General features: G+C 39.7%; 1 protein-coding gene across 8 annotated transcripts in view; it reads left to right on the top strand.

Annotated features, from left to right (window-relative positions):
- gdpd5a (glycerophosphodiester phosphodiesterase domain containing 5a) overlaps positions 1-17,716 on the top strand; it is a 48,011-nt gene extending 30,295 nt beyond the window's left edge. For 4 of the 8 annotated variants that reach the window (XM_086225660.1, XM_086225665.1, XM_086225659.1 and 1 more), the window contains 9 exons: positions 5,127-5,209; positions 5,498-5,648; positions 6,345-6,575; positions 6,786-6,931; positions 13,090-13,237; positions 14,086-14,168; positions 15,857-15,871; positions 16,348-16,460; positions 17,084-17,716. In XM_086225660.1, the coding sequence (XP_086081786.1) occupies positions 5,127-5,209; positions 5,498-5,648; positions 6,345-6,575; positions 6,786-6,931; positions 13,090-13,237; positions 14,086-14,168; positions 15,857-15,871; positions 16,348-16,460; positions 17,084-17,169 (1,056 nt within the window). In that variant the 3' untranslated portion in view covers positions 17,170-17,716. Of the gene's footprint in view, positions 1-5,126; positions 5,210-5,497; positions 5,649-6,344; positions 6,576-6,785; positions 6,932-13,089; positions 13,238-14,085; positions 14,169-15,856; positions 15,872-16,347; positions 16,461-16,794; positions 17,052-17,083 lie in introns of those variants that run through there. The other 4 variants (XM_086225662.1, XM_086225667.1, XM_086225663.1 and 1 more) reach the window with 4 other exon arrangements.
- Positions 17,717-18,212: the final 496 nt, after the last annotated feature.

The following is an 18,212-nucleotide window of genomic DNA, read 5'->3' as shown; positions in this document are numbered from 1 at the left end:
ACGGTAGAAAAACTGTCAAAGTGTGTGTCTGGTTCTACAGCTGCCTCGAAGGCTTCTGAGGCTATTGGTGCCATGTTGTCAGCTGATAGCAGGAGGAGATGAATTCTCTGTCTAATAAGGACAATTTCGTCATTAAAGAAGTCCATGCTGCCCAGGGAAACAGGAATACTAGGTTCAGTAGAGCTGTGGCTCTCTGTCAGTCTGGCTACAGTACTGAAGAGCAACCTGGGGTTGTTCTTGTGTTCCTCTATTAGTGCCGAGTAGTAGGCTGCTCTAGCTCTATGAAGGGCTTTCTTATAACTTTTAAGGCTGTCTTGCCAGATTATATGAGACTCCTCCAGTTTGGAGGAGCGCCATATTCTCTCTAACTTCTGGGTTTTTTGTTTAAAAAGTAAGTAACCCTGCATCCTGGGAGTGAAGGGTTCTAACTGGATAGTGGGGCACCTTGAGCTCTTTCAGATTTAAAGGTGCCTGATTGTTGAGGGGTTTTGTATGTTAAAAGGAGGATTTTGAATTCTATTCTTAACTTGCCAGGGAACTGTTGGGGATTCCCTTTGTCCCGAGGGACTCAGTTCCTGATCACCCAGTTATGGTAGACTGAGAACAGACACACAGTGACAATTTCTCTTTTATACAACAACACTTGCAAGGGGAGAGCGAAGCTTCCAAGTCTCTTCAGCAAGACGACTGGAACGGTGTCTCATTGTCTTCAGGTCTCACAAACAATGACTGAGTCTGTTTGGCTTTTCTCTGAGCCGCACTTCTTTTCTCCACTTCGTCCAACCACAATTTTGCACATTGTAACTCTTTTAATTTTCTTTCCCTCTTCTTTTCCTTCTTTCTGCTCACTGAGATTTCCAATCTTGCCACCAACGTCTGTAACTCACTTTGCTTTGCCTTCTGATCAAACTTGTACTTGCCTTTCCATTTTTTAACATACTTCACTGTACCCGGTTCTTTCTGCATCATGTATTTCGAAAAACTCTCCACATCAGCCACAAACACGTACTCATTTCCTTCCTCATCTCCTCTGCAACATTTACAGCAATTTGCACCAATCTTGTCATACAATCCATAAATCAAAAAATAAAGAAAAAATTGAACACACAGACAAACTTACAATAACACTTAATGCTCTGTTTTAGGGTCTTCCCATTGAGAAAATGACATCTCACGAGTCACCTTTGGGGTATTCGACCCGTGAGGGGTCTTCTCGGCTGTCCCAGACACGCCCGAGTCACCCTCTGGCCTGAGGTCTTTCTGGGCGATCCCTGATCCCCAGATCACTCTTTATGAGGCCTAAAACCTTTGAGAATCCCTTTTACTTCTATAGTGCTTTATGTGTCTTACACTTACTCTTGTGATGTCTGTTGCTGTCTCTCAGCGATGTAGATCCTTCTTCCGCAGCAGACGAGTATGTTGGCATCCGGGTCACGTCACCAATTTTTGTTGGGGATTCCCTTTGTCCCGAGGGTGAGACTTAGTTCCTGATCACCCAGTTATGGTAGACTGAGAACAGACACACAGTGACAACTTCTCTTTCAAACAACAACACTTGCAAGGGGAGAGCGAAGCTTCCGAGTCTCTTCAGCAAGACGACTGGAACGGTCTCCAAACCCCCAGTGGTTCGTGTGTATCTTTATTCAATTTCAAACAAGTGGGTGTTCACCAGTTACACAAGCATAATACTTCAAACACATCCCTTCACGTGACTAATGCAAGATAGTTACAGGCGTGATCGAAAACATGTGGTTGACATAGAAGCTCCTCTATTTCCATATAGGGTGTTATCTATGCAGGAAACATGTCTGAGACACAGGTGGTTCTCTTCATGTGAGGTGTTGGGTTTTCGTTGTTCCCATATATGGTGTATATGAGATAAAATACGAATCACTCTAACAGAACCAATGCAGAGAAGCCAGTATGGAGAAAAATGGTCTCTTCTACTAGTTCTTGTCAATATATGGGCAGCAGCATTTTGGACTAGTTGGACAATCTTTAGGGAATAACTGGTGCAGCCTGATACGAAGGAATTGCTGTAATTTGGCCTGGAAGTGGCAAAGGTATGTTCTCATTTTTCTGCATGTTTTTTAGACAGGAGTTGTCTGATCTTAGTTATGTTACATCCATGAAAGATGGCAGTCCTGAAGATTTGCTTTATGTGGGAGTTGAAGGACAGATCCTGATCAAAGATAACTCCCACATTCTTTATGGTAATGCTGGAGGCCAGGGTGATGCCATCCAGGGTACCTGTCAAGTGTATTCCCCTCTTTGAGGCTTAATTTGCAGTTCCCCCACTTGAAAGGGTGGTTTGCTTCAGAAAACAAGACTGGATTTCACTCAAGACCAAGATGAAGTTTTCTTTCATTTCTTCCTTTTATTGTGAAAAGTCACCCATGTCAGTACAGGTGAAAAACCTTAAAAAGAAACAAACACCTTAAGAAAATGTAACCCAAAACCCACACTTAAATCAAACCAAATACAAAGCAAACTAAAATAATTTTAACCACTTAAAAATAGTCAAGAAAATAAGTAAAATTTAAAAAATTTGACCTATAAGAAACTAACCTAAACCATAATTAGAAACCAACATTTCAAGCACCTGAAATAACTAAATACATTTTAAAGCACTGCTCACTCATGGGTTTAACCTTATAATCTCCATATTTATCAATGTACCATCCATCCATTTTTACCGCTTATCCTGTTAAGGGTCATGGGCGGGCTGGAGCCTATCCCACCAGCCTTCAGGCGAGAGGCGGGGTTCACCCTGGACAGGTCCATCGCAGGGCCAACACAATTAGACAGACAACCATTCACACTCACAGCCACGCCCATGATGACTTTAGAGTATCCAATTACACTAATCCTCTCTTGCATGTCTTTGGACTGTGGGAGGAAGCGGGAGTGCCAGAGGAGAACCCATGCAGGCTCAGGGAGAACATGTAAGCTCCACACGGAAAGACCCTGTGCTCAAGCCGGGGTTCAAACCCGGAAACTTCTTGCAGTGAGGTGACCATGCTAACCACTGCACCACCATGCTGCCTGTTATCAAAACACATTTTAGCTGAAACACTTTTAAAAATACACATTTTTAACAATACTCTTAACTTACATGATTTCAAATGTGCCACATTAGTTTTCCCATGCATCACACCACCTTCACCTGGATTTACTCATCTTGCAATACCAATGGGGGTACAATAGGGATACATGACTGAACAAAAGCTTTGAAACAAGCTTTTAGTTCTGCAGTCTTCCCCGCTTAAGCCCAGTTATTAGTTTTATGTCTCCCATTGTTCTTTGTAAAAGTGTGAGGGCCCTCCAAGTTCCCTAAATACTAGATCATCTCCATCTGGTGCACTAAGGGCTCGTTTCCACTGGCTCACTTCGGCTCAGGTCAGGTCGGTTTGGCCCCGTTTCCACTGGCTCTCTACTTCGTATTATCTTGGCCTTGGCAGAATACTGGTCAATCGCTTGGTAAAGTCTTTTATGCTTTTCTTGGGTGTTCTGTGTCACCACTTGAAGCCTTGCCTGTCTGTCGTCCCTTACTTTTAGTTAAAGCAAAAACCACTGACCGAGCAACAGGCATAACGCCGCCTCCAATGTCGTCTATTGTTGTTGTTTGTCACACACAAATTACGCCGGGGAACTCTGAGCTGGTGAGTCCACCCATGCTGATGTGGTACCCAGTGCTAGTGGAAACGCACCCGTACCAAGCTGTACTGAGTCGACCGCACCCGACCTGAGCCAAAGTGAGACAGTGGAAATGCGCCCTCAGTCTGCTACTGAGAGCCACGCCCAAATGATGCACCCAGGCAGAGAGGGGAATGGCTGCAGCTCAACTCAACAGTACCTATCTCACTTGCTAAGGTGTTTCTAAGTTGTTTTGGGCCCAGCACAATACCTTCAGTTTTGTCAGAGTTTAGTAAAAGAAAATTGTTGGTCATCCAGGCATCAAGTTCAGTCGATTGACTGGTTTCATCTGGATGCATTGACGGCTGCATGTTGTCTGCATAACAGTGAAAATTAATCATGTATTTCCTTATTATGTGATCTAGTGGAAGCAGATATAGAGGGAAAAGTAATGGTCCAAGCATGGACCCTTGTGGAACATCATAGCTGACTGTAGTGGTGTCAGAATCATCATTAACGAGTACAGACTGTACTTAACCAGTTTAGTGCTGTTCTTTTAATGCCAATGATATGTTCCAGTCTATGTAATAGGATGTGATGGTTGGTACATGGTTCTGTCAGTAAGTTAGAGAACACAGTCTGAGATTCAAGTAAGAACCCCTGCAATCAAAGTGAGAATGTCGAGAGCCAAGTCAGAGGTTAGTCAGGGGGATTTTGTGACTTAACACAACACATGGCATGTCAAACAACAGCATTAGTTTCAGTTGTCGAATGCGCACCCAAAGCATTTTGAGGCATGTCAGACTGATGCCTGTTATTTAAATTGGTTTTGATTTCAGAGAATCAAAGGAAGACCTGGTACTTGTGACTGCAGATGTTTGCTTTGGAAAGGGAAAATGTATGTTTATCTGAAACTTCAGCTTGATCATGTTTGTTATTGTTTGTGTCCAACTCTCACTCAGGGAGAATTCTTAATATGAAATCCCATGACAGTTTAGTATATATAGACACATGTCTAGTTGTGCTATAAACAGATGCTAACTGTCAAATGATTGCACCTTGCTACCCTTGGGTCTGCAGTGACATTCTTGACTGGTATGACTACTGCCAGTAAAAGAAAAAAAATCCTTAGCACCTCAAACAAAATGCTGTTTCAAGAGGGGAGAGACCTGCTAGACATTCCTTTCCCATGTCCCTTAAATTGTATTTTGATGGTAGCTAATTTCCTACATTATAGAGTGCCCTTGCGCTGCAGACAGTTCTTCCCTTGCTCCAAACAGGAACAATTTCAAAGAATGTTCAGTAAAATAGACAAAAAAAAACAAGGAAAATATTGCTCAGGTTGAATAAAACTTAACTGAGAAAACTGCTATGAATGTTCACTTCAGAATTTCATATAAATTTATCTTCAACAAAACATTCTTATTGCTCCCTGCTGAATGTGACTGACTGTTGTCCACTCTGTCTTGTTTCTATTGTTTCTGCTCCAGCTGGCTCCAGAAAACACCATGGCCTCTTTCAACCGAGCGCTGCAGCATGGTGCTAGCTCCCTGGAGGCTGATGTAACTCTCAGGTTATTAACTGCATATGAATGGCATTTTAATCCTGGTTTATTTATATTTTATGAATTCAGTTCCACATATTTTCCAATCTCTGTTGTAGGGCCTTACAACAGAGATTAGTTTCTTTGGGAGAAATAGTAAAAAAGATGATGACTTAGCCTGCTGTGCTTTATTTGTTTCAGTGCCTATACCAGGCTCCTTTCTGATCACATTTACTGCACTGCTGTTTTGGTGGACGTATATTTCCCTCAGCATGACCTAAACTGAATCATGATACAGACACATTTTTATTCTTCTAGTGTTGACGGGGTTCCCTTCCTCATGCGAGACCACACCTTAAGGCGAACCACAGATGTCAGTAAAGTTTTTCCAGCACGGCAGAATGATGATGCCTCTTTTTTCAATTGGACAGAGATACGCTCCCTGAATGCAGGCCAGTGGTTTCTGGAGGTATTTCAATCCACCTCACCTCAAGCCATCAGCTATAAAATACATGTTTCCTTTTGACTGAAAAGCATAATGAAAACAGTTTATTTTAGTTAATTCTCAGTTATATATAGCACTTATGAATAAGCATTGCTTAAGAGTACTTAACCGTGTATTTATGCTCTTTGTGACCCTTATTGTTAAGAACATGAGCCCTTTAAGTTACACTTAACCATAACCCTACCCCAACCTCACCCAGTAACCCATAAAAGTTAACATGAACACCATGGGGGAAATGAATACTGCCCATATATGATTACCAATGGTGACATAAGCTTTGCTTACATCAATTTATTTATTAATGTATATGTATTGTTCAGTGTTAACTTTTTCTGTGATCTTATTTTCATAATCGGATGCAGGGAATGCAAATAAGAAATGATAGGCATGCAATCAGTGTAGTGAAATATTCATTTTGCAGTAAAATTAAATGTTATTAACTGTTTCCAGGAAAACGTACATTATTTTAAGGATATGATGTATAGGAACAGATGAATATTGCTGATTGCATACGTCTTAGTGACCAAAAACCTGGCTTAAAAGACAGAATAGTGATCTAATAAATATACTTTGAAGACGTTTTCATTCAGAATGTGCAAATGTTTTTATCAAGAGACTATTGCACGGGACAGTAAATCTGTGTGCGTTCTCCTCCTCCAGAAGGACCCCTACTGGACAGTAGAAACATTAACGGCAAGGGACCGGAGCAGAATAAGCAACCAAACAGTTTGCAGCTTGGTGGAAATGTTGCGTTTAGCTGCAAGGGCAAACAGCTCTGCACTGCTCAACATCCACAAGCCTCCACCAGAACACCCACGCTACCGCAGCTGGTTCATGGACACGCTATGGGCTGTCCAGAAGGCAGGGATTCCTCATAAGAGGGTGAGGACTGTAGGTCCCTTCATTATAATTATTTGATAAATAGCTTGTAGTCATGAAAAAATTGACTGAGCATCTGTCACCATCATGGCATCATCATCATCATCATCTTTGATGAGTCTTTTCTACTTGTGTTATATAACCAACCTAGTCCTCTAGATATGAAGCTTCATGCTATTATGTCTGATGAAGGTCTTTGCATTTACCATACGTTTGTGCCAGGTGACGTGGACCCCTGACACGGACAGGGGGAGGGTGCGGGGCTTGCAGCAGACTGCAAATGAGAAGCTGTCAGTGACAGAGATAAGGCAAAGAGGAATTACAAGCCTGACCCTCCACTACAGCAAGGCCAGCCTCAAAGATATACAGTAAGAACCACGATCCACTGTGAGCAAGCACATTTAGAGAAAATATTTAAAGGAGGCATGGCATAAGGTAAAACATCCCCCAAAAAACAATGTCAGTTTTTCCCTCATTAAATTATTTTCAGTGAAATCAGTGGCGGCTCCTGACAAGTTTCTCAGGGGGGGCAAAAGTTGTGATGATGGTTAAGATGACCCATTCAATGGGTAAAATAATAATAAATAAAAGTCAGATAGCTAGCTTTACAGTGTCATATTTCATTGTTTAATTTGACCACTACATGGCAACACCAGACATAAAATATACATGTATACTGTAAATAAATAATGTATAATAATATATGTGTGATAATATAATGTATAATACTGTAAATAAATAGATATGTATACTGTACAGTATTTTTATTTTATTTTATTATATTTACAATTTATACCCATTGTGGATGCCATAGAGATAATCAAATCCAATTACACTATCATGAAAACTGTAATTAATCAAAATTTTTCCAGAACATATTCCATTTGCCGGTATATTTGGCTGGCAATATGCAATCAATACAAATATTTACAATTCAACATTTGGAGAGAACAACATAATACAACTCAGAATTTAAGAACACGCTCACTCATCACTTGTATTGAAATTTAGCTCGCCTCTCTTTCAAGCAAGCAAAGCAATCAATCACCCTCTCGTTGAAATCAGGCATGTTCCTAACCCGCTCTCTCTCCATGGAAAGCATGCCCAATGCATTCAGACGTTCCTGTCCCATTAAATTTCTCAGGAATGTCTTGATCCTCTTTAAGGTGGAGAAACACCTCTCAGCTTCATCAGAGTGGTTATGAGGATGTTCAACAGCGCCACAGTCTCAGAGAAGGTGTCCTGGAGGTTGTAGTTCTGTAGAATCTGGTACAGAGCCAGTGCACCGCAGCAGCCCCTGAAGTCTGGACTTCCATAGATGAGAGAAAGCTCAGTCCTGAGCCTCTCCTTCTGTAGCATGGGGTATGCCCTCACGGTGGTATTCAAAGCCTCCTCAGGGATTGTTTTCAGATGCTGGTCTAACAGTTCTGCCTCTAGCAGCACAGCACTCACAAGGTGGCTGGTGAAGGAGAACCTGTCTTTGGCATGGTCCAGGATTGTGTCACAGATCTGTTAAAATTCTAAAAATGTATAGTCAGTAACACACAATTGGAAAAAAAAAAATCTACTCACGATGGCGTGAATGTGGCCATGATCTACAGTGTCTACTGTCTCACAGTTCCAAAGTATGCATTTTGTTATTCATGCACACTGTATCCTTGTGTGCATATAATGGACAGGTAATGGGTGAGTAAAAAAATGACTACCATCCATTTCTGAATCTAACTGTAAAAACAGAGGTTGTGACTATCACTTAGTCCCAACAGGTGAGTATGCCTACATCATTGGTCAGTAATGAATGCAGATACCTCTTTTGACAGCCTCTACTTCTCTTGTTCTCCCAAGGCTCTCCTTGATCTTGTGATACCTGGGGCTTGTTGCTGCTGTTGAGAGGACCTTTGGTCCCTGAAGGGAGACAGATAAAAAGTGTTAGAATATGAATGAGTTATACAAAAATTGTTTGTGTAGCACAACTTTTTGGAAATGGCTGAAAAAATATCACTATTTCTAGATGTGCTAATCATACTGATGCACACAAATGCAGATGACTAAATTAGCTCATTACTTTTGAGTTCCTATACATTATTGCCATCACAGCACACTGACATTTAGTAATGAGCATGTGCATAATTATTATTCTCATTACTCTATTGTATTATCTTACCTGATGGCCTGAATACTGCTGGTGAAGTTCTGAATGGCACGTTCAATGAACACCATGTCAATGTCCCTCTTCTGCAGCTGTTGGTACATCATGTCAACATGAGGCATGATTTGATGAAACAGCTGCAGGAAAAAAATCTTCATCCTGCAGCAATCTCAGGAAGCCAGACGCCTCCCTCACAGTGGTGTTGTCAAAGGTGCTGTCTGATCTGATGGTCTCAAAACACTCTATGAGGTCACCCAGGTTCTCATAGACAGTGCTAACGATCCTGTTGTTGAAGTTCCATCTTGTGGACGATGCTTTAACCCTGGATATTCCCAGCTGAACAACTCTACATAGTTTGTACTCACAGTAGTCAATGAATGGTATTACTCAGTAGTTGCATAAAATAAACATATAGATATGAACGTGGTGGTAAGGTGCTAGAAGTCTCTCCTTTCTTGTCAGGATGTATATATAACGTTAAACAAGTTACAATGAAAGTAATAATAATAACTTAATTTCTGTAGCACCTTTAAAAATCTTCAAAAAGGGCTTTCACTGACAAATCAAAAGCTGGAAGCTCAGTTAGAGCAATATATATATCAACAGTCAGTAGTAAAAGCAAGAAACATTGTTTAGCAAAGAAATGAAAGCAGAGGGCCCATACAACAAGGTGGTAATAACAGAAAATGTAATAAATAAAAAACAATGAAAAGAGATTAAAAAAAATAACCAAAATGATACCAGACAACACCATATCACAGGAAATACATCAGCAGAGGACTTAAGACAGTTTAGGATTGGTTATGATAAAAAAGAAGAATTAAAAACAGGATATATCTTAATAAATCAGAATAAAGAAAGTAGGTACACAAAGTTTCAACATGGAGTAAGAATGGAATAAAAAGATAAAGAGGCAAGTCAAATGATGACTTCACATAAAATCAAGCCTGTAAATGTGGATTTGAAGAACTTGCTAAAAAAAGATTCTGAATGCCATTCATCCTCAGGTAGGTAATTTGAAGGTTGAGGGGTCCTGACATCAAAGGCACAGCCACCATTTAGATGCACTTTGGAAATACCAGAAGGGCCACATCTTAGGATTTAAGGTGGCAAATGAATTTATAGCATCATGAGCATTTCAACTCTGTAACTTGGGGTGTGAACAAGTTCAGCTTTAAAAGCAATCATTAAATTCCTAAAATCAAAATGGAAAGGAACCGGGGAAGAGAAGCAAGGATAGAAGTGATGTGATGTCATCTGTTAAAACCAGTAAGAAGTCTATACTGTGATATGAAACAGGGAGATTGTCTGTCCCCCTTGTTTTTTTTTAAACATAGTTTATAATCTTTGGGAATTAGGTTTAGAAGCCATCTTCATATTAAAGGTATTCCAGTTGATGCATCAAAATGTCTCTTCAATTTTTTATGACCCTGAGGAGGGTATATTACACCCTGTACAATACATAATATGTAGATTGAGTCCATTTATAAGTTTATTTAGTAAAATCTCAAGTTACACAATAAATTGGAGAAAAAATGAATTCATATTTATTGGCGAAATTAGAGTCTTACAGAATTGCCCTTACTTTGGACTAAAAATATTCAAACAAAAAAAATCATTGCTCAAAATAAACTTGATTGAAGCTATCAATAAATAGAAATGCAGCATAGAATATGAGAGTACTTTGCCACTGTCCATGATGGTCAGTGTAAATGCCATAACCATTATCTAAATTTTTATACCTCTTTGAAAACTTGCTGATATCTACAGCGGCTGATTATTTAACAAATATAGAGACAGTCATTTTAGATTTCATTTGGGGTTATAAAAAACACAAATAATACAAAAAAATGTGCAATTTGGCTCAGGAGGGAGGGAGGTTTGGGTTTTCCTGTCCAGTTCCTTCAAATAATACTATTGGGCAGCTAGTGCTCAGGCACTAAGATTCTGTTAGTAAGGTTTTCTGGACCATGAATATCTAAATTCTGCCCCCTTGTGGATAAAATTAGAACTCATGTCCTGAGTCAAGTCATTTGCCCCACTGTCTGCCCTACTATTCACTAAATATATCTGTTAAATTAGTAAGTCATAGTTTTTTTTGTGAGAAATTCAGGTCAAGTAAAATCAAGTCAATTTTATTTGTATAACACCAAATCACAACAAAAGTTATCTCATGACACTTTACAAGTAGAGCAGGTCTCGTACCACACTCCTTCAGTGAATTTACACCCAACAATTCTCCATGAGCAAGCACATCCTGCAACAGCGGCAATGAAAACCTTCCTTTTAACAGGCAGATGCAGGCTCAATGAGGACGGCCTTCTGCTTGGACCGGTTTGGGGAAAGGGAGCAGGAGAGCGGGGCAGAGACAAAGACAGATAATGGAGGACAACAGATATACAGAAGGAAAGAGGGGAACATAGACAAAGAGCGAGAGAAAGGGGAAGAGACTGATGGACAGACAGGAACGTGAGCAGGTGATACTCAGGTTGGCAGCTTGAGCCTCTTCGGGTCTGTAGCCTCCTCCAACAGCACCTGGGATTTGGGATGTGGGGAGCCCGAAGGCTTTTGAGAAGACGACAAGTTAGTAACACTTGTATGTTATATGTATAACACATTGAGGAGGACAGAGAGGAAAGAGAGGAGGAGAGAGTAGTGGGAGCGATGGGTTCTATTTAGATAATAGGGGACTATGAGCTCTGTCAAATATGAAGGTGCCTGATTGTTGAGGACTGTGTTTTAGAAGAAGAATTTTAAATTCTATCCTGAATTTGACGGAGCCAAATTCATTCAAGATTCGTACTCAATTTAAGAATATTTATGAAGTCCCTTATGTTTTGATGGATACACCAATCTGTCATAATCATACCTTTACCCCACCATTGCTGGACAATACATTTGCTGCTTGGTGTGTGAAGGGGATTTCAACTCAGACACTTTGGATGGGAAAATGTTCCTGTTTGAATCTGCATGTGGGAGGCATACTCTCCTGGACTTGCTTTCTCTTTTCCCACACAGAATGAGACTTACTTCCAAATTTATACATTTTTTCCCGAAGAATCCCAATATGTCCTTTGTGTTAAGAAGGTTAGGGATAAAAGAAGTCAATGTTGGTTTGTTCTGATAAAAAAAAAAAACCTGAGGTCTGCACTTTCCTGTTTACATAACAATTCAATAAATACTAGGTACAGGTTAGTATAGTTCAAAATAATTCATTGTTTTTATTATTGTAAGGTCATGTTGCACAAATTGTATCCCTCTGTGTCTCCAATTTGTGATGAATGTAAATTGAAAAATGGTATCTCCCTGCATTTACTTTGGAACTACTGGCTTATATATTAATTTTGGTCAAGTGTTTTTTTTCCTTTTTTTCTGGAGTTTATCACAGGGACCTCTCTCCAGACAGACACTTGGCTCTTTTTGGATGCTCAGAGGAATATCTAACTCCTCACATCCAACTGCTCTACTGATAGGAATTGTACTAGCAAAAAAAAAAAATCCTTAATGACTGGAAGACACCAAATCCAATATGCTTCAGAAACTGGTTACAATAACTTGTTTTGGTTATTCACACGGAGAAACTGTGATTTCATAGCTCAAATTCCCATCATCAATGGGAAGAATCTTGGGGTCCCTTGATACAATATCTGGACTCAGTTTGACTGTATTGTATTGTTGATATTGCTTTACTTTTGTGTATTTACATCTGGATTAGATGACATGTATTATAATAATAATGTTTTCATTTGCAATTACTTTCCTTCGCTAAACTAATCGTTGGCTGGAGAGTCGAGTTGCTGTTGCTTGTAACCCAATCACAACAAAGACAGTTTAAAGCCCAGTTAAGACTCAGTGTTAAATCATAATAGCCACAATAGCCACATGAAATACTGTGACATTCCCATGCTTGTTAGTAGATCACATCATTGAGCTTTGCTGTAAAGGGACTTACACTGACATATTTTGTCCACAGTAGTGAAAGTCAAACTCTCCATTAAATCAGTTGTGGGTCAAAGATTGCCTACTAAACTGTTTTTTTGGCCGTAACACTAGAATTCAAAATATTTCACTCAAACATCCAGTAGATAGATAGATAGATAGATAGATAGATAGATAGATAGATAGATAGATAGATAGATAGATAGATAGATAGATAGATAGATAGATAGATAGATAGATAGATAGATAGATAGATAGATAGATAGATAGATAGATAGATAGATAGATAGATAGATCGATCCTAGATGGAAATTCAGTAGTATGATAGAATGATGAAGTGACTATATGTCAGATGGGCCTGGCCATTTTTGGTGGAGGCATACCAGACAGGGGAGTGAGTAGTTTAATACTACTGACATGTATCTTTCTTCACCCCAGGGAGTATCTGGCCAACAACATGACAGTGACTGTCTACCCAGTCAATGAGCCCTGGCTCTATTCAGTTCTCTGGTGTAGCGGGGTACCTTCTGTGTCCTCTGATGCCCCCCAAATCCTCCGAAAGGTGCCTTACCCCATCTGGCTCATGGTAAACAACACTCCTTATACACAAACACACACACACACACACACACACACACACACACACACACACACACACACACACACGCAAGGTCATACAGTGAGTGGAGGACAGGGACAGACAAAGGCCTAGCAAAACCCCGAGGGCTAAGACACTGAGAAATATGAGTGAGCTCAGCAACAGCAACAGACTTACGCTCAGCATGGTGATAGAGATCAGCAGGACCGTGGAAATAAGTCCAGCAGGTTGGGACAAGGCAAGGCAAGGCAAGGCAATTTTATTTGTATAGCCCGTTTTCACAAACAGTTTGTCTCAAAGGGCTTCACATGGCATCATAACAACATTCTCTGCCCTTAGACCCTCACATTGACTGGGGACAAATTCCATAGAAAACCCTTTTAACAGGGAAAAATCTGAGAAACCTCAGGGTGAGCAACAGAGGAGGAATCCCTCACCCAGAACAGACAGATGTGTTGTTACAGACAAGAAAACAGTTTACAATACAAAATGTGGGAAACATGGAAATGTTAGTAACAGTTGAAGAAGGAAGCTTCTGGTAGGGGAGGCAGGGAGAGCAAGCCAGCTTGATGGGGGACTGGATGGCAGACTGGTTCATGGAAGGGGAGCGCGGGCCGGTGTTATAGTAGGGAATAAAAGGGGGGGGGGGGCGATGCAGGCGGCGGTTGGAGCTCTTGTGGATCTGTGGAAACACAGAGGGCACAGATCTTGGCTGAAAAGCAGGTGTCTAGCAGGCCTGTTGTCTCAGGAAGGACACTTTCTGTGTTTAGAGGACAGGCCGATGGGGACCTCTATTGGTGTTGTTTGAAGCTGCATTTCTTTCTCCTTTATTACAGAGCCAGAAAGCTTTTGACTTCGTCTGGATCACCTCAGATCTAGTCTCCTTTGCCATAGTCGTTGGAATTTTCTGTTTTCACAAGTAAGTCATGTTTTCATTGAAAATCCAAGATAAACCACTATACACACAATTACTAGAGGGAGCCGTCAAAGCCATCCATCACATTATAGAAAACACTATATAAACATTCACATTCATCATAATTGCTATCACTTTACATAAAGCACATGAAGTTTATTTATGATACAATAGCTGAGTCAGGGTTTCTCAAAGTAGGGATAGGGATCTTCTGGTTGGCCTTTGGTAAAAAAAATGTCAGTATCAAAATAGTACTATACCTATTACAAAAATAACAAATTTTAAAGATCATCCCAACTTGGCTGTGCATGGATCTGTCTATTGGTACAAGTGAATGCAACAATTGCATGCATGTTTTTGTAATAGTTGGGGCTGTGAGTCCCTTTATTTTGAGAGTCTTAAGCTAAAACCTTTAGGAGTCCTTGGTTTAGTTCATAGGTCTTTAAAATGCCTGGTCTTGTGGTAGGAAATCTTGCTGATTGTTCTGCTAATATTTCTGAGATTTTCTCTAATCAACCCAGTACAATGGAATGCACTTTTTTGTGACGTTACATTAGATACATTGATTACATTGATTGGAACTATCTGCATTCACATCTACATACATATTCATAATTGTTCTGAAACAAAAACAGGTTAATGAAACATGCACTTGTTACTCAACTCAGTATATTAATGATCTTGAACTGAGTGTGCACCTTTGCTATTAGCATAAAGGAACCCCCAAATAAACCCATTTAAGGGCAGCAGACTTCATATGTTTTGCTAAATTTTGACAGATTAAATTCAGAAAAGGAAAAATACAAAAGAAACCACAACCAAGGGCAGTCATCATAATTAGTGTAAAGATTTAAAATTACTTGCGCAACTAAATTGTAGAGCATTTTTTTTTCTGTTTTCATGGCTTAAATAGCTATTCCATTGTTATTAATATTCTGTGTCTGAGAACATTAAATTTAGCTGGCTTCTGAAAGGTAATTGGCACATTATGTTTGATTATATATCAGAACAAAAGAAATATGAATGCCAAAAATGTTCTTGAATGCAGTGATGGGAGGTAAAAGAGTACAAATACTTAATCACTGTATTTTAGGTAAGAGGGTACTGTCTTTATTTTTCAGACAGTTTTTTTCACTGGTTTAAAAACAGACTAATAAAAAACACATAAGAGAAACAGAAGATTTTTTTTAAGGGGACAGATAATTTGCTCAATCTCATATCGGTAGTGCTAATGCACATAGAAGTTGGTTGTCTCTTGCTATTTCGTACATAAGGCCTTCTGTTTCTTTAATTTTTTTATAATCCAATAGACAAAGTCAGCTGGTTTGAGTTGTTGCTGTGATGCATACAACCAGTCATCATTTTTAACCTGTATGATAACTAAATCTTACAGTTTTGAAGCATCTTCTTGAATTGTTGTGGATGACCTTTTTTCTAAACCTGCTAGTCTTTTCTTTGCCCAAAAATATCTTAGTCTTTCCTTTCTAAGAGTTTTATTTGTCATTGTTCAGTCTGCTACGTCCACACTGACTGTTAACTCTGCTCATCTTTTTTTTCATATCACTTTCTCCATATTTGCTGCCACACTTTAAACTCTTTCTAGTCTCTCGCTTCTTTGACATCCTTACTTAATCTTGCTCTCTGTCTGATCTATATGTGACCTCCCTGCACTGCCCCGTGGCATCTGTCAGCTATCATATGATCAGGTAACTGCAGCAGCCGCCTTGCTCTGCCTTTGTCTCTCTTCCTCCTCCTTGTCTGTCCTTCTGGTGCTTTTTCTGCCATACCACCTCAAAGTCGATTATTTCCTTCCGTCCTTCCTGTCTCTAACCATGCTTGTTTACCTCTTTTGTGTAATTGTGCATTCCCTTATTAATGTATAGTTTTATTTGCACTTAAAATTTAGTCTTCTAGTAAGTATTAAAACAAGAACATTGAGATAAAATGAATATTGTGTTGCATTCTGATTGTAATGATGCTGTCTATTGACTGGTTAACAAAAATGGTTTCAATGAGTGCAATGAGCAAACATAAAATTCCCAAAGTCAGTCTGAAATTGTCATGATGTGACTGCAATGACCATGTTTATGAGCTTCCCTGATACAGGAAACTGCATCTCCTGAATTGACTGGTTGAAAACCATTGTGCTAATGTGGGTGTGATTTGTTCATGTATGTAACAGGTGGAGGATGAGTGGGTTGCAGAACTGTAACCCTGAACAGATAATGCTGCGCGCTATGCCACGTCGGTCCAGTCAGGACATCAACATCATGAAGGAGAAGCTCATATTCTCAGGTGCCAACCTCTCAACATTCAGACCTAGAAAAGCAACCATTGCATACACTTTTTCACATCCACCATCCTTTAAATATGAGTATTTTAAAGTGCGAACAATTACAGGTTGCGTATTAGTGACTGCATGGATTGCAGTTTTAATTGTGGGTCAGGAATCTATCTATCCAGCTTGCAAGCTTTTAAATGTGACGTGTTCAAACAAATACATTCTGAGCTCCAAGTCTTTTGCATTTCATGCTATTTATTTAAGAAAGACGTAACTGACAAGACTAGCAAAAACAACTTGACTGGATGGACTATAAAAGTGATGGTGTAACCATGTGACAATCAACAGAAAATAATGACGCCTAACTCACCCTCTTTGTCTGAAGACAAGCCACGCCAGTGAATGAACAGGTAAATGGGTGAAACCACAACTGTGTCAGTTACAAGAAATGACAGTAACTGAAAGAACATGTGCATCTTCAAGTACTAATAAACAATACTAAATAAAGACCCCGACCCATACATTATGAATAATGTGAGCATTAAAAGAGAAGGAAATATGTGGAAAATAATATCAAATCAAAGTCATACAGAGTCAATTAGAGTAACAGCACAATGAATAATGTTATGTCTTTCAGAGCTTAACAATGGGCTCAGCAGTACAGAGGAGCTTTCACTGTATCCTGAGAATGGTTCTGCAAGATACTCTCATAGAGGCCTCTGAACTGTCACTCTGTTCCTCCCAGTAGTGGCTGGTGTTGGATGATATGCTGCAGAAGACAAAGAAAAGCAGTAGGAGAAACTCATGTTGGTCATCATGTTGTTAATGCAATTAGAGCCCATCCATTTTCTATACTGCTAATCCGTTGAGGGTTGGGGGGGGGGGGGGGCTGGAGCCTTTCCCAACTGACGTTAGGTGAGAGGTGGGGTACACTCTGGATGGGTCGCCAGTCTGTCGCAGGAGCAGTAAGGGGCACAGTGTCTCGCTCAAAGATACTTTGACATGGTCATCAGGGGACGTGAGGATGGAACCAGCAACCCTTTGGTTGCTAGACAGCCTCTCTACCTCTGAGCCATGAGCAATGAGGGCATGGATATTAAATCTTGTCTTTTTATGGCCTACTGGTTTTTAATATTCTAAATTTGTTTGTGCACCATTTTGCATAATTTTTGGACACCTTAACACTTTATGCAGTGTTATCATGATCATATGATGGAGGGCATCATTGAACATATCACAGTAAGGAAAAAAAAAATTATACATATTAATACATACTGCTTTATACCCAAAAATCATGTCTTTTTCAAAAATGTATGGTTCTCTGCTTTTTAGTCTGATTTTTTTTTTAATTAAACCAGCCCTCATTCAAGTTTTGATAAAAAATGGAATGCAAAAATTGATGCTCTTTTGGTAAATTGAAAATAAAGGCTTTGCTCAGTCTTATCTATATATTTTTTTCAGAATCATAGCAAAATATATTCTAGGGGACTTGAAAGATTAAAACCTCTGCCAGCAAATTAAAAAGAAAACACTAGTGGGCAAAGAGTTAATGTTCCTTTTTACCAATAAACTGCATAGCCCTGCCAGTCTAAGTCACTCCAATAAACCTGTTCACTTTAGACCTTCAAATCACTCATAAGCCATTTTTGTCACATCTGATATTAGCATGGAGCATCCTTGTTAACTTCTGTCTTGCTTTGTCTGTATTGAGAACAATGGGTATGGGTAATGGGTATATTAAGTTGTTGGCAAATGTGTTCGATCAT

This window comes from Aulostomus chinensis, chromosome 15, assembly GCF_037954235.1.
Source record: "Aulostomus chinensis isolate RoL2024-O1b breed Wild chromosome 15, RoL_Achi_v1.0, whole genome shotgun sequence".
Classification (NCBI taxonomy): Eukaryota; Metazoa; Chordata; class Actinopteri; order Syngnathiformes; family Aulostomidae; genus Aulostomus; species Aulostomus chinensis.
This window is presented reverse-complemented; position numbering and strand designations above follow the sequence as displayed.